The 16,331-nt window shown below is 39.9% G+C and overlaps 3 protein-coding genes across 3 annotated transcripts; all 3 read right to left on the bottom strand.

Moving 5' to 3' along the window:
• Positions 1-356: 356 nt before the first annotated feature.
• Positions 357-1,992, bottom strand: LOC113742904 (uncharacterized). Its single transcript, XM_027270921.2, has 2 exons — positions 1,477-1,992; positions 357-1,184 (listed from the first exon to the last, which is right to left on the bottom strand). The coding sequence occupies exon 2, from the start codon at positions 1,174-1,176 to the stop codon at positions 544-546; it is 633 nt and encodes a 210-aa protein (XP_027126722.1). The 5' UTR covers positions 1,177-1,184; positions 1,477-1,992; the 3' UTR covers positions 357-543.
• Positions 1,993-10,331: 8,339 nt separating this feature from the next.
• Positions 10,332-13,196, bottom strand: LOC113742407 (disease resistance protein RGA2-like). Its single transcript, XM_027270242.2, has one exon. The coding sequence runs from the start codon at positions 13,194-13,196 to the stop codon at positions 10,332-10,334; it is 2,865 nt and encodes a 954-aa protein (XP_027126043.2).
• Positions 13,197-14,302: 1,106 nt separating this feature from the next.
• Positions 14,303-15,832, bottom strand: LOC113742406 (exocyst complex component EXO70A1-like). Its single transcript, XM_027270241.1, has one exon. It carries the CDS (start codon positions 15,830-15,832, stop codon positions 14,303-14,305), a length of 1,530 nt encoding a protein of 509 aa, XP_027126042.1.
• Between the last annotated feature and the right edge of the window lie 499 nt (positions 15,833-16,331).

Below are 16,331 nucleotides of genomic sequence, written 5' to 3'. Positions count from 1 at the left end.
CATATGCATTAAATTGTAACAGTAATTTTTCTTTAAAAAAAAAATCCATGAAAAATACAATCCAAACACAATTTATCATTAGCTCCTCTAATTCCAGTAATACTTTACTTACTGGAGCATCTCATGACAAATTTCCATGCCTGATTACTTGAAGGGAAGGGTAGCCATCAAGAATGATAAGAACACATGCATCGACCCACTTGTATCACCATCAATGAATCCCATTTATCAGAGCCTCATTTCGTATCAATCGCTATCATATCAACTGCGCAAAAACCAAATAATCCAACCCCAAAACAAAAGCGAAAATAGCTTAAACATAGAGAAATGAAGACGGCAGAGGAAAAGCGGGCAAGTTTAAGAATCCTACTAACCCTTACTGATCAATATGTCCACAATAATAAACACAAATTCTTGTGTTTACACAAATGAGTGAGAAACGTAAAACTTAAAATAAGTCGACTACTGGAAACTTTTATTAGTACTACTACTAAATGTTTGTTTCTTTCTTTCCTTGTATTATTTTGCACTTCCTTTTCTCATCTAGCGGTGTCCCTGCCGAAATTCAAAAGAAACTACGCTATCTACTTCTACTACTAGGGCACTATCAGTTTCTGCACCGATGTCCAACGATTGTCGTTCAGACTCTCCTTCAACCCCATGCAACCCCGCCGAGTCAACAAAATTCAAACTCGGAATGCAGCTCTCCGACCGAGTCAACCCCCCACCGACCCTAGCGCTCTCGGTCGGACTACAGGGCACGGAGCGCAGCATGGATTTTGGAGAATCTAAACTCTTCTTCAAGATGTGCCTGACAGCAGAGATTAAATGGCCGGTGGCGTCGGAAGGCGGTCCGGAGGACCTGAACTTGTTGCAAAAATTGAAGTGACGACTCATTGCTTCTTCGGTGCTTATTAGCCTTTTGGATCGGAAGACTTCGTCCTTCACCGCCTCCGCACACAGACCGCATATCCATTTCCCCTGATACCGCTCTCGAATTCTTTCTATATACGCCAAGGTGCATTCCTCCGTCAGTCCGCAGCAATCGCATTTTGCGAAATCCACATCAATTGTGGCTGCTGCCAGTTTCGCCGTCACCGTTTGTGTATCGGTCGCCGCCGCCGTCGCCGTCGTCGTCATCACGATTGAGTCGGTGATTACCGTTGTCACGGACATCGCTAAAACTGAATGCAAATTCCCCAAAAAAAAAAAAAGAGGTAATGAATTGTTATATGTACAATTATAGTACTACTCGTTTTGCTGTTTCATCCCATCCAAATGGGAATTTAGTGTCAGAACCTGTACTCTGGCTTCGTACAAAAATTTAATTCCAAACCCTGAGCAACATATGATTATCTCATTACAAAGTTTTGATTTCCATCCGGCTATAAATTTCACGAAAAGCAAAACACTAAACCTTAAATTAAACGTAGATGGCAGTATAAAAGAAGCATTTAAACCTAACAAGAAAATTACCTGCACAAGTTAGATGGAAGGGTATAGATATATGAAGGAGTGTGTGTGGTCCAAGTTTTTTCCCCACAGAGGAAACAGAAGAGATGGATCTGATTCTGCTGCTTAAAATATTCCGACGGGATATTATTCTTATTGCGTTTATCGTTCTCTTTCCCACTCGCCTTCTTCAGCCTTGGCGTCCTCGGGAATGAAAAAAGTATACATGAAAGACATTTTTTCAGGAAAGATTCTGTCCTTCTTCTTCGGGAACTGGGGAATATCAATCAAGTGGTGAGATGAAGACGAACATAAAAAGGGAGTCAAATCTTCTGTTGCAGAGGACTTTTATTTGTTCGGGGGAGGGTTTTAGGGAGAAAGATGGAGCGAGAGGATATATAGGGAGGGTTTGTGTTCTGGGGAGGATGGACCGATGAGGATGGAGAGAAATATATGAAAGCAAGACAGGGAGGAGTCGAGTCACTGGTAAGACAGAAAGAAAGAGAGAAAGGAAAGCGAGCGCTCCGCCAAGGAGTAAGGAGGGAAGGAAAAAGTAGAGAATGGGAGGAGCAATGATTGGAGGAATGGAGGGCTGTGGACACTGGGAGGGTGTGGGGTCCAGTAATAGAATCCACGTCACCAATTGTGCTGTCAAAGAAATTCTGGCCTCATACGATTGGGTTTGCCAGCTGGGCATTATCTGCACTTTGTGCTCTTGCCCCCGCCCCCCCCCCCCCCCCCCCCCCCCCCCAAATTTAATATATCTCCATTTTTTCTCCAAAAGGAAAGGAAACCAGCAGTAGGCTGCAGCAAATTTCTTACCCCCGTCTCTGTTTGGGAGATTTTCTTTCTTTCCTTCTTTGTTTTAAGTTTTCTTCACCAATAAGTTCCCGCCGCCGAAGCTGCGCCTCCGCCCATTTACAGCGCCTTTACCTAATTTCTCATCGTAATATGCGATAACTAGTATTCAAAGGGCGCAAGCACGAGCGTGCGAGTAACTAATAAAAGAAATTTGTGCTAGATTTTTTGAGAATATTTGAAATACACTTTCTGGAGAATTAATTTTATGTTGTAATAGTAAATATATAGAAAATTCGTTAAAATAAGATGCAAAAACAAATAAATATTTGATAGTAATTCATAACCAAGGTTAATAGTTTCTAATAAAAATTAAGGTTTGAATAATAAAATAAACAGGAATATATATTAGTTGGACGAATGATATATTGAAACTTAATTAGCATGGGTGGCTTTCAGCGATAGTTTAGAAGGGCTAAAACATTTACACCAACTCCTACGTCTTCCTTCCTTCCTTTTATAAATGTAAATACTCCAGTTGTATGCTTTACATATATATTATAGACGATAATTATTCAGTAGTAAAATTTTTTGCGTTCTACCAACTTCCAAAACCGTCCAATTATTTGACTTGATTGTTGCAATTAATTAGTAGCAGTTTGGTTTAATTTGCGTGCGTCCATTGCGGATGTCTTCACACTTCAAAAAAAAAAAAAAAAAAAAAGGGGGAAAATCCAGCCTCATACATTACTTAGTCCGTTGTGCCTCACGTTTCTTGACTTCCAGACTTGCATTACGTGTCCCAAATCAATTTGAAAGGGTAGGGTAGGAATGTAGGATGTGTGAAAGTCAAAAATTGGAGCAAACTGCACAGCTGTGGTGTGAAACTGAGGAGGGAAATCCCTTTGATTGGAGTTTCTCACATGTGGAATTGTTATCCAGCAAAAACTATTGGATACATTTCGGTCGCACAATCATTTTATATTGTGACAGATGTACTATTATTGGTATTTGCTGAGTGGCAGCATAATCCTTTCACATGTGGGAGACCAAAATCGAAGGACCAAAATCGAAGGGATGACTCCTTACTGTATGTTTATAACCAAAGTCAAAGCATACAAGCGGTAAATGATATTAAATGAAAAATTTTCAGTACTTTGACGCGAATGAATAAATCAGGTAAAGGGAAGGAAGCTAGATAGTTGGAGGGGGAAAAAAAAAAACTTTAAGAAAGTATCAATCACCAAATTATTATAACTCAATTTGAGAATGCCGAAGTGCATGTCATTGCACTTATTAAGAAGGTTTTCTCATAGAAAAAATAATACTAGTGTGTTATGCAAGTCAAAATTAACCCCAGAAATGATCGGTGCTAGTAACCAACAACCAACAAAAACCATAATACCCAGATCGAAACTAGGAAAAGAACTGACAAGCCATCAGAATAATGGATATTTTTGGTTCGTTTTGTCAGAAATCAGATTAATTAATAACACGAATATGCGACCCCCAATATGAAGATCAATCAGAGAAATCTTGTCCTATTTTCTAGGATGTATGACGAAGGAAAGAAAATCTACAATCGGAACATATTTGTGTATATATATATATATATATACATATATGCGCGCGCACGCCGGCGACATAAAAAGATAATAATATCAGGCTATATGAAGAAACGACCCTGTAAAAGTGGCAGACGGCGTGATCCGATCCAACTGGAGTTCCCATTTCCTTCTTGTCTACAGACACAAGGGTCCGAGGCGTCGCAATTCCGAGTTTATGGTGAAGGGGCGCATTTATTAAGTTATTGTCACGTGAAACATGGAACCCTAAATCACAGATTTAGTTGAGGGATTGGATTTTGCGATCAAACAAAAAGGAGATTGAGAGGCTTACTAATGATAGCAAGCAACGTGTTCAATGAAATGACTGAGTTGGGGAATTTGTTATTTCGTCTATCATCAGAAAAATTTGTGTAGAATGTTACTAGCTAACTGCACATGGCTTTTTCTTCGTCTAGCAATTATTGGTTGTGGTTCTGTTATTGAGGTAGAACTTGTCCCCTGTTTCTAGGATTTTTTTTTTTTTTTTTTTTTTGGCTTGGGGCACTGCTCTTGCTATTGGTAATGCTAATGGTGGATTATTATGTTTTGTGATGGTGTTGAGCATTGGGTTTAATGTTTTGAGGTGTGATTGGTTGGTAATGGAATGTTGGGTTTTGGTTAGTATTGAGTATGGGATGATGAAATTGCTCGGGTTGGGACTAGAATTTGCAATGCTTCCTTGGTAATAATCTGGTATTTTCAGAAATATAGAAGAATGTTTTTGGAAAAATTTTCATTTTTGTATCTTTTCTCAAAAGGGTAGTTTAGGATATTTGAGAGAAAATCTATTTTGCTAAACCTACATTGTCACATGAACAGTAAAAACAAGGGAGATGTGTGTAATTTTTAAAACTTAAGTGGAATTCTGACAATTACTAGAAACCTCAAGGACGTTTGTGAAATTATCCCTTTGAATAAATCTCTCTCTGGGTTTTTTTTTTTTTTTTTTTGTCAGGGTGCTATGGTGGGCTTTAAAGTATAGCTCTATTAAGTATTATTCCCATTAATCCAAAAAATTATATAAAGAGAAACTCTCCCATCCCCATTTTTTTTTGGATGGTGGGAGAAACTCCCCTGTCTAATGTACATATATGTCTAGAACTTTTTAAGTCAATTAAAAAGTGCAACGGATCTTCTGTCCCACATCCTGTGCCATTCTCTGTTCCACTTTTTATTATATTGCTATTTCTCCTACATAAATATCATGTTTTAGTTCTTTTTTATTTCCTTAAAATCCATTAACTATTAATTAAATAAAAAATAAATACAGCAGCTTTAAAAAAGTAATATATAATAAAAAATTAAAAAATACAGCAAAAAATTCATAAAAAAATCTCATTTTTTATGCATATTGATTTTTTGAGTATGTTAAATTTTGTGAATAACTTAATTAATAGTTATTGGATTTTAAGGAAACAAAAAAGAACTAAAACATGATATTTATGTAGGAGAAATATCAATATAACAAAAAATGAGACAGAGAGAATGACACAGAGTGCGGGACAGAAGATCCGCTGCGATTAAAAAGATATCTTTCAAAATGAAAACAAAGCATGTTGCAACTTTAATTGTGTTACGAATTGGCTTTTTTGTGTGTACTTTTTACGTGTCGGATAAGACATATGTGGTTGTCGTTCATATGTGGTGCCGGATTTATAAATTATTAAAACAATACGAAATATCATCGTCAAAAATTTATGCAGAGGCATTAGAATTACTGCATAAGAACCAAAACTGAATCTACCATCTTTTATTCTTCAGCCTCCCCTCCCGCTTCGTTTCCTTATCAGGAGCTGCTAAGGATGTCATTTGTTCCAGAAGGAAATACGGAAGACAAGAAATGAATTGAAGGAAAGATTTATTTATTTTAAGTGTTTTGTTGTAAGTCTGGTTTATTTTTCTCTGGGGACAAGACAAGACTCAAGAGAGCTCTCTAATATCATATCGCTTGAGTTGAGGGGAGGGGGCCAGACCAGAAGTCTTCTCAAAAACTTATCATTTGATTCAAAGTCGAACGAGGAGTAAAATCCACGCCATATCGAGAAAAGCCCCCTCCCCATTTCATTATCATTTCCACTTATTATTATTATTAGTGGCTCGAAGCAACAACAAGGAAGTGGGGTTATTATTATATACAATCACTTGTCAGTTGTCAGTGGACCGGACCCTTTGGGCGGGGTTGCGAAATAGACTCGAGACCCGCATTCATCATCATCATATATACAGGATAGGATGGGATACATATGGGAAAACCACTGCGCTAATGGCTCGGTGGCCATAAGAGAGAGACTTAAATCCCTTTATGAGCTGTTGGTGAGGTTTGAACCCTCACCAGTAACGAAAAAAAATTTAAAAATTGTGCTATAGCATTCCCTTGATCCAATTGGGTCTGTATACCCACTAACTCCTATCACAGCCTCTTTAGGCTCCCCTTCCCCTAGATTAGGATAGAGTAGGTTATACAAATGTATCGTTGCTGACACAAAAAAAAAAGAGACACATATGGGAGTTTTGCTTTGCTTTTATTGCTAATTATTAGCATTGCATGGACCAAGCAAAAAGAAATGGTGCGATGAATTCTTTTGTATGATTGTGAAAATGACCTCCACCGGTTGCGAAGGATCAGCCGAACATCTATCTATCTATCAATGTACCGGCGAACAGGAAGGGAAGGAAGGCTTTTAGCAGATCGTTTGGAAATAAATAATGAGTCTATTGTAATTATTATGTTATTGTTAACAGCTTTTACTATATTTCTTTATAGCAGTGTTCATTAGACATCATCATCGTCAGTAGTATATATCTGTCTGTTTGTCTCCACAGCTGAGCACAAAAATGGTACTGTATACAACAATTTTGAAGCACTTAAATTTCAAATTCTACGACAAAAAGTAGGAGAGTCAAAACTAGAATTTCATTCATACTCGTCTGACTCTAATGTTTCTACAAATTGAGTTAGGTCTTGAAAAAAGTACTTAAACTATTTAATTGTTTGTATTTTTTGTTTGGAGTCAAACAATTTAGAAACGAGGGATAAGTTTTAGGTTGTGTTTGGATTGCATTTTTCATGATTTTTCTTGAAAAAATTACTGTAATAATTTGATTTATGTGAGAAAAAAAATAATAAAGAAACGTGACCAGAAAAAAATGATATAATTTTTTTGACGAAAAACCGGCTCCTATTCTTCTTTCCTCTCCACGTCCCCAATGCAAACTAGGCCCAAGTATTGGACCATGTAATTAACTCCTCCTTTTTTGTCCTAAACCCATCATGATCATGATGGAGTAACGAAAGACCCTTCACCATCTGTCTATTCAAAGCCGCGATGACGTAGGAGCCGGAGAGTGACATGACTCCAAACTGTTACGTTACGTGCGAGGTTTGTCATTGCACGTTTTCACGTGCTTTTCTTTAGGCCAAATAATAATACAATACAATACACGGACACTACTGTAATTGAATGAACCAAACTGTTGCCTGCCCTTCTTTTTCTTTCAGTTTAAGCCACCCGTCAAACTCAACCGAGACGCAGCCAGGATCAGGATGATGTAGGTGCTACATTCTACTTTTCCCTCCTCACTCACCGCCACCGGCAAAAGCTTATATCAACTGGCGAGGCTTTCCATTTCCTTCACGTGTGAAACTGAGAGATCATCCTATCCTATGGGCAGCTATTGTTGCTTTTCTTTTCCCCACTTTCCCTGTAAACATTTCATTATTAAATTTCATTTCATAAGTAAGAGTCAAAACACGCAGTAGCAAATGCACGTAGAAAATTTGAAGAGATTAAAACATGTAAAAGGGAAATGAAGTGCAGCTGCGGATAAGAATGAAGGAAGGCCCTGTTTGGATTACCGTTTTTCGTCAAAAAATTACGTTATTTTTCGTAAACATATTTATCTATTACCTTTTTTCTTCACATACATTAAATTATTACAGTAATTTTTTCATAAAAAATAATAAAAAATGCAATCCAAATGAGGCCCGCCACGGAAGGAAGGGGGAAGAAAGAAGAAGACTATCATTTCCTTGTATTATCAAATTCAAAACTTAAAAGATGCTTCCAGGTGTCTGACAAATGATGGAGAAAACGCACAATAAAGAACGGGGCAGGATCACCGTCACACTACTGCTACTTAACACATTTCTTCATTTGGTGATTCATGATATTTTCTTTTCACTGACGGAGTGGGTATTCGAGTCAATTTTTACGGGGTTCGACTAATCCCACTTCGATCTGAGAGGAAAGGTCCCATCCTTTCGAACACGATAACCACAGGACTCGGACCCTTGCGGGCCACTGAACACCAATTTCTAAAAAGACTTGTTGAGACCAATCGAGTTATCCATAAGGAGCAAATAATTTGGTTGGAGACAAGGATTAAACTCCTGACCGCCCACCCCACTAGAAAAAGTGGTGGCTCCTGACCGCCCACCTCACACTAGTTTCTTTTCATCTTATACCAAAAAGAACAACAACCAAAAAAAAAAAAAAAAGGAGCACCTCCTTCCTACTAGTAGCAGGTGTCATTTTATTAAATAAGCATCATACCGGAGCCAGAGGGGAAGGCTGTATCCGCCTGTGCCTGGATCTGGATGAATCGAATCGAAAGAAAAATTTGTTGTCTTCGATGTATGTATGTGAACATCTCGATGCCTTGATCACATAAAAATAAAATACTCTTGACAAAAGAAAAGGACAAATCAGACGTGGCGCCATCCAAGATGGTCAAACATCTAAACTGTCTTCCAGCTAGCAATAAATAGCATTCGGTAAAAGCATAGGTGACCAATGATTTCAGTTTGTATGCATATGCCTTGAGTTTTTTAGGAAGTTTCACAATCATTCTATGGACTTTGTACACGATATGCTTCTTTACGTATAGGTGTGAGTATCAGTTTTTGGGATCCGTACCATAGGTGAATATATATATATATATGCTCTGCTGAGTTGGGATGGATTTGGAGATCCCTTGCGAAAGTGATGCGTAAAACAAATATTTTTCTTCATATTATGTGGTTTTACCCCTTGCATGAACGCCGTAAAATGTTAGTTTATCATTTGTTCTCCATTTTTATTTTTTTTCTTTTTTTTAAATATAATAAAGGAAAGCTTTTCAATAGCACAACAAAATCTCAGCCAAGATGACTGAGGATGCAGATGTATCTCTTTAGGCTGCTGAATACTCGAATTAATTAGCATGTTTATTATATTATCGTTTGGTTATACAAAAAAAAAAAAAAAAAAAAACTAGCATGTTTATTAGTATAAAAGTATCCCAGATTCAGTCGAAAATGCTGAGTCATGTTCGGTAAAAAAAAAAAAAAAAAAAAAAATTCAGAAAGAAACCAAAAGAAATGAAGCAAAAAAATTGAAGCGAACCCTGTCTAGAAATCGATAAAAGATGATGAATCATCCAACTCTCTTCCAGAAGTAAAAAAGGTAACAAAGAGAGATCACATAATGCCATCGAAAAAGAATAACGCTGTTTGTCTCAAACCTAAAAGTTAAGAGAGCTACGTTTCCTTTTGGCTTTGTCCGATACGAATATTACAAATTTTTAAGTTGTCGGCATTAATAATGTGGGAGATGAAGCTTTCTGATGACCGACCGACCGACCACTCAAAGACCAATTACTTCTCCCAATTTGTTTGGAGAAGAATCTGTTACAGTACGTGGCTGTATTCTTTCACTTTTCTTCAAAATTGATTAGCTTCACTTTTACTTTCCTTATCCTCCGATGAATGAACCAAAAAAAAAAAAATTTTTTTTTTTTTGGCGGACTTGCATATATTTATTGAGAAAGGTATTGAATTCAGTGGCTGCTCTGATTTTCTTCGGAGAGACAGTTTTAGTTAAAGGGGATGCTGACTGCCAGCAGGATCGACCTTCGAGTCTGTACTGTATAGTGTATACCTATTTGGGTTTCTGATTTTATTTAAATTAAATAGATCATATGGGTCACAGAGCGAATCCATAAAATTTGGATGGTGCAGCCCATTGACAGCATATAAACCAAGAAATGATTCAGTTTGAAATTGAAAGAGCAACGGGTACTCCATTTGGCTTCTGTTGCATAAGGGGAATCCAGTTCGTTGGCTTCTTGTTTCCATCCTTGGGACGATATTGAAGAGTAGATTGAAGTGGCGGATTTAGATTCGGCTTCCTTCAGGCTCGAGTCTTTTCGAGTTTGTTCCCATATACAAGTCTGCAGAAAGCAATGTGACCAAATGATGTTGTCGGAGGAGGAAATTTCACACACAATCCATTCATCAACAAAAGAACTGAATTATACAACAGACACATTAGTTGTATACGAAGAAGCAAACAAGCAACCAATTATACGAAGAGGAAAAACATCCCCAGTACTGGTACTTGAGGAAGTCTCTATGAATTTGAGAGCAGCAGATCAGTCATTAGCAAATACTCAAAAACTCCCATTAGAGTTACAATATACATAGCGGTTTCAACATCATGAAATTCGGACCCTAGAGATGTGGGATATCTTCCTCCAATGCTCCCCTATTCTCTTTTGGTATTGTTGCTGCAGAGGTGGACAGTTGTGGATGTACAACTTTCGTATGGGAGTCTTCTCGAGCAGGTGATCCGGCAGCGTGTTCAGCTTGCTGCAATCTGAAAGCTTCAAATAGCGAAGATATGGCATAATACTCGGATTTCCCTCTTTAGCGCCTCCATCTTTGCAGGTCATGTCCCATTTTTCCCAACTACTCATGCCTGCAAATTTGAGCTTCTTCAACTTCGGGAATATGGCAAGTGCAGCTGTTGACGGTGCACCATTCGTCTGCATGCATCCACCCAAATCAGGTCCTCCAAAAAGTTCAGTGCCAATAAGCTTCAATCCATGCATGTTCTCTAAGCAGAGATTTTCAAGGGACGCAAGCCGACCCAAAGGAGGCAAAGTGGTACAATTTGGACAATCTTGAAGTCGGAGCTTTCGCAAATTATTTAGTGATGTCATCCAAACGGGGAGGCGAGCACCACCATAGAAACTGAGATGCAATGTTTGCAAATCCGAGCACAATTGAAGAGCATCAGCAACATCTGTTCTCCCCCCAGCTTGCAGTTGAGGATTAAAATCCAAATGCAATTCGGCCAAGTGCTTCTTGTTCTTCAACTGAGCTTTCTCTGCTTGATCTGCATTTGCTACATAACCCAGACCTTCTATTCTGAGACAGCCGTGAAGCTGGTTCAGACTACTGAGATCTCCTATTGTGCAAATTGTTTCTTCACCATCAGTAACGCCAGCTAGAACAAACTTGGTCAGTGTTTGAAGAGAGGGCAGCATTCCTATCCCTTTAGGCAATGTCCTTAGACTACCTGTACGATCAATCTCAAGATGCCTCAAGTTTCTTAGTTTGCCAATCCCTTTAGGTACTTGCCTAAGATGGTCGCATGCAACAAGCTTCAAGGTTTGCAAGTTATACAAATCACAAACTGTTTCAGGCAATTCCCAAAATGGATTATGGGATAAGTTGAGATACCTCAGATTTGTCAATTTATCTATCTCCTCTGAGAGTTCACACAACCTGTTACGACTCAAATCCAAAGCCTTGAGATGCCCCAAGCCGTCAAATAAATCAGGTGAGATTCTGTCAACCTCACTAACAATTGGTGGGGAGTCATAAAATGATTGAACCCAAAACGTGTGTAGTTTTCCTACATTGCGTATGGACAAGGGGAAATGGACGTCTTCTGAACGTATCAATGTCAAATGTCGGGCCTTATCACAGGATGAATTGATCCGGTGAACCAATCTGCCATCAACCTCCATGACATAGGATTCATTTTTTCTGAGATACCGTGCTAAATCAAGAACCATGTCATGCATCTTCAACCTAGTAGCATTATCCCGACCCTTATCCTTATCCTTTTTCATTTGGAAGAAGGACCTCATCACTAAAGTGTTCAAGTACTCCCTACCAGTTGCTTCCATTTCCCCAGTTCCATTCGCACTAAGATAACCTTGCGCCATCCACAGCTTGATTAGATTGTCAGCCTCTATCTCGTAATCCTGTGGAAAGATGGCACAATACGAGAAACACCTTTTCACTGGTAAAGGCAAATCATAATAGCTCAACAGCAGAGGAGGAAAAATACCTTTTTCTGCTTCCAAGTCCCACATATCACTCTCCAGAACATTCTTCCAATCTTGAAGTGAAGTTTTGAAGCGCATTAAACTCCCTATAGTTTTTGCAGCTAGAGGTAAGCCCTTGCACTTGCTAGCTATTCTCATACCAATATCTTTCAGTTCTTGAATGTCTTTCTGGCTTCTTTCAGAAAAAGCTAATTGACTGAAGAGAGACCAGCAATCCTCCTCAGTCAATTCCCCCAAACGCAGCAGGTAGCTACTTTCCATCATCTGAGCAACCCTCTCATTCCTCGTAGTGACTAAAACTTTACTACCAGGGGCACCACTGCTAAGGGAGCTTATCAGGGGTTCTAACCTTTCATAATCCTCGGTCCATACGTCATCCAGCACAAGAAGGAATTTCTGTCCCTTAATGCGGTCTCTCAGACGACCCAATACAGTTTCCAGTTCGAATAAGTTTGGTGCACTCCCTTCAAGCGATTCAACGATTGCTTTAGCAACTCTCAGATCATCGAAAGGTTCGGAAACACAAACCCACGACATGGTAGGGAAATGAGCTTTCACCTGTTCAGAACGGTAGACTAATTGGGCAAGGGTCGTCTTTCCAATCCCGCCCATACCCACAATAGAAATGGTGTGGAGGGGCCTCATTCCACGACTACCCTGCATAAGCAATTGGTCCACAAGAGTAGCCTCGTCTCCATCTCGACCTCGGACTTTAGCCACATCAACAAAAGAGGTGGTTTTAGCTCTCACGGGCCCTTCATACCCGGTGACAGTCGTGAACTTATACCTATCCTTTTCTCCGGCAATTAGATCCAAATTTCTATTGATAACCTGAATCTTAAGGGCTATGTCACGACGTCTAGCAACCCGGCTAAAGCAAAGGCAAGGTGAGGAAATGAAAAGGCACACCTTTTTGTGAGGGGTTGCAGAATCTTCGAGTTCCCGAGTTTCTGTCTTCAGAAGTGCCGAGTTCCACTCGTTCAATACGTCATCCATGTCGTATACGACTTCTTGGAGCCTCTGCAGCCATTGTTCCACGGATTTGTCCTTGACTTGTTTCTTCTCAGCATCCACCATCACGGCTTCGATGGAACGGAGGGTAGTTTTAAGGTTCTCGATATCTTTGTCCACACCCACCACGAGTTTCAATTCTTGGCGGATTTGGGTCTCCAGGATGGAACCCAGCTGGGTTAAGACCGCGGATAGAATTGGATCAGACATGGCGGTCAAACTATGTTTGTATAATCGGCTATAGATATCAACGAGGCAAGAAACTGCAAGCTAGGAATTACTAGGAAACTATCAAATGCGAACCCTCTTAAATTAGGTTTATTTGGTTTAAAATGATTGATCATGAAACTGGAAGGAGAAGAAGAAGAAGAAGAACTAATCTACTGTACTTAGTCCTTAACAGGTGGACTGGAAAGGGGTGAGCCCGGCCCGGTCCGGTCCAGCGGAATCTCTCTCTGCAATTTCAGTGGAAACTAACTTGGGGTAAAAACTGAAAAGCATTTGGTCAAAGTCAATGCTCAAAAGTCCCGTGTTTGTTTGTGATGGTCCCGAGTCCCGACTGCTGATGGGTGCCCAGAAGGCCAAAAGACTTTTCTGAGTTGGGTCTGCTGGTCTTTGCGAGATATTAAGGCACTTTGGGTTCAACGCGTAAAAGTCACTACGAATTCGAAGGATTAATAAGAAGATTTCGGTTGGGTTTGGATTGTATTTTTCGTCATTTTTCATAAAAAAATTACTGTAGCAATTTAATATATGTGAGAAAAAAAGGTGATAGAGAAATGTGATTACAGAAAACGACAATATTTTCTGACGGAAACAAGCAATCCAAGCATGGCCTTAATTGACGGTGTTCTCCTCCCCAGCCAAAGCTTCTCTTGCTGGAATTAAACTAAGCGGGAAGAGTTTAACCAACGTGTTCATCAAAATGGGATGAATTGCGGCGACGGAGGGAGCAGTAACCTTTTTACTTAGGCTATGAGGTGGAGATGGAACACTAATGAAAGTACGGAACTAGTGTATATTCTTCCAATTCCAACAGTTGAAGCGTCTGAGAAAGCAGACAACAAAAGCTGATAAGCTGACCAAAAGCTTTATAGAAACTACTAATACATAACAAGAACAAGATCATAAGCAGCAGCATTTGGCATGAGCGAATGACAAAAATAATGCTAGGCCTCCAAGCATCTAAGATTATAATCTCATTCGTTCAACTAAACTAATGCTGCAGCATCTAAGATTATGATTTCATTCTGTATCTTTCTTGAAGTGCAACGACCGGGTAAGAAAACAATCCTCTATGTACACTTCTGGGAGCATTACTCCAGAGGAAGAAGAGGACAGTTGAACAACTCCAAGACCCTGTCCTCCAGTTCCTCAACAGAGTAAAGGATACACCTCTCTGAAGAACCCTCTCCGCTCATAATGTGGCTCCCGAAGTTTCTGAGATAGCTCTCATAGGTCGGGATTAGTCTATTCCGTATGGACCGTTGAAGTCCCTCCCGGAGGCCAAGGTCTGGTACAGTCCACATTGTTTGGGCGAAATGGATTTCTGCAAACAGCTTATTGAATTTCTTGAGTCTGTCTTTCGGAACATTTTTTGACACCCAGGAAATGCAACCCCAGCTCACAACACGCAATCCCTGGCTTCTTAAACAATACATGACCTGATCCCAACTAGCTTTTAGGTACCCATACATTGCCTCCCGCACAATTTCTGTCAGCTTGTTTACATAACACCCTGCCATCTGTCTCAGAACTCTGGACTTCCTAATTCCTTGGACAATGTAGTGAATATTATTCATCACAAACAAATTGGACAGCGAGGGATCTCGATAGGATTTGGACTTGCGCTCCAAGTTATTCAGCAGGACGATAATGGTCCACAACAAATGCGCTGCCAAAGGTGTTTGCCTTTCCAGTTCTGCAACCTCCAATTTGGAACTCAGTCCATCCCCGGAACTGACTGAAGGCTTTGAGAGTATTAGTTCCATTAGAGATTCCTGAAAATCTGTAAGGCCGATGATATAATCCATCACGTACTTTGTCAACCTGTGAATTGCCCCATCTGGAGCCGGACACTCGTCGAGATCGCCAAGAATCGCAGCCTCAAAATCTACGAGAGTGAGTCTAACCACTTCACCCAGCCTGGAAAATATAACGTCAGCGCGTGCTTGAATGCTCCTAATCTCTTCTTCCGAGGCTCCAAAGAAAGCCTTAATATCCGAGATGAGATGAGAGAAACTCGTATGTAAGAGTAACATCTTTCGTAACCTTTCCGGTGATCGACGACAGGAGCATAGAGCTTCCGGGAAGTCAAGTAACCGAGCTACGGGGTCTTTAACTATCTCAATGAAACACGAGCGTGCGGTACTGGCGTTTCCTAGACCTTGAAAAACATACATTGAGAGTCGCTTCTCATATGCAAGGATATCCCTAAGGCTACGACGTGCTCCTCGAATCCAGCGCATGATCTTTACCTCCAGAACTTCCCACTCCAACTTCTGGGTATCAGCAGTTCCCATTTGTAAGTTCTGATCCCAGAGGTTTTGAAAGCGTAATTTGATGAAACACTTCCTTTCACTCACGTATTCAGCCACGAACTGTCCGAGACAGCCTTGTGAGTCCATCTTCTCTGCTTTAGACCTGACATCATGAAGCTCTGTCGCATTCAGACTAAGGTCACTCATTGATTCCCCAGCCAGTAGTGCTGCCAAGAGATCGGTTTCGGCCTGTGGCTGGAAATCATTACTTCGTGACTCAAAATTCTCCCCCAATATCCCTGACGTACCTAAAGTAAACGAACTCGACTCGGTGCTGGTTCTTGGCTCCGGCGTATTGATGGCCATACTAAATTAAAAATCAGCTGGAACTGGAAGTGCTGGTGATCAGTCCTCCAGTTTCATAACTTAATGGAATTTAACAACCGAATCTTGATGAATAATTAGTAATCTAGAGGCTTCAGTTGTCTGAGTGGGAAATATATCTATTGAGCATTTAGAGGCTGAGAGATCATGACTCTGGAAGTGGCCAGGAAAGATGAAGTCAAGATAGACACGCGTGCGAGTGCGGAGCATGGTTCAAAGTCACTCCCAGGAAAGGTCAAGTCAAGATAGACATGCGTGCGAGTGCGGAGCATGGTTCAAAGTCACTTTTTGCGGTTGCAATCGCGGCTCGTGCCGTTTCACGTACTGGAATTTCGGTGGAACGTAAATTTTTAAAATATTTAAAAAAATATAATAATTAAAAATAATAAAAATTCAAATTAATTCAGAATAATTCAAAATAATTCGGTATAATTTAACGGTTTCAACTCTTTTCTGATATTTTGGAGAGTCAAATATCGCG

This window comes from Coffea arabica, chromosome 4c, assembly GCF_036785885.1.
Source record: "Coffea arabica cultivar ET-39 chromosome 4c, Coffea Arabica ET-39 HiFi, whole genome shotgun sequence".
In the NCBI taxonomy this organism is placed as follows: domain Eukaryota; kingdom Viridiplantae; phylum Streptophyta; class Magnoliopsida; order Gentianales; family Rubiaceae; genus Coffea; species Coffea arabica.
This window is presented reverse-complemented; position numbering and strand designations above follow the sequence as displayed.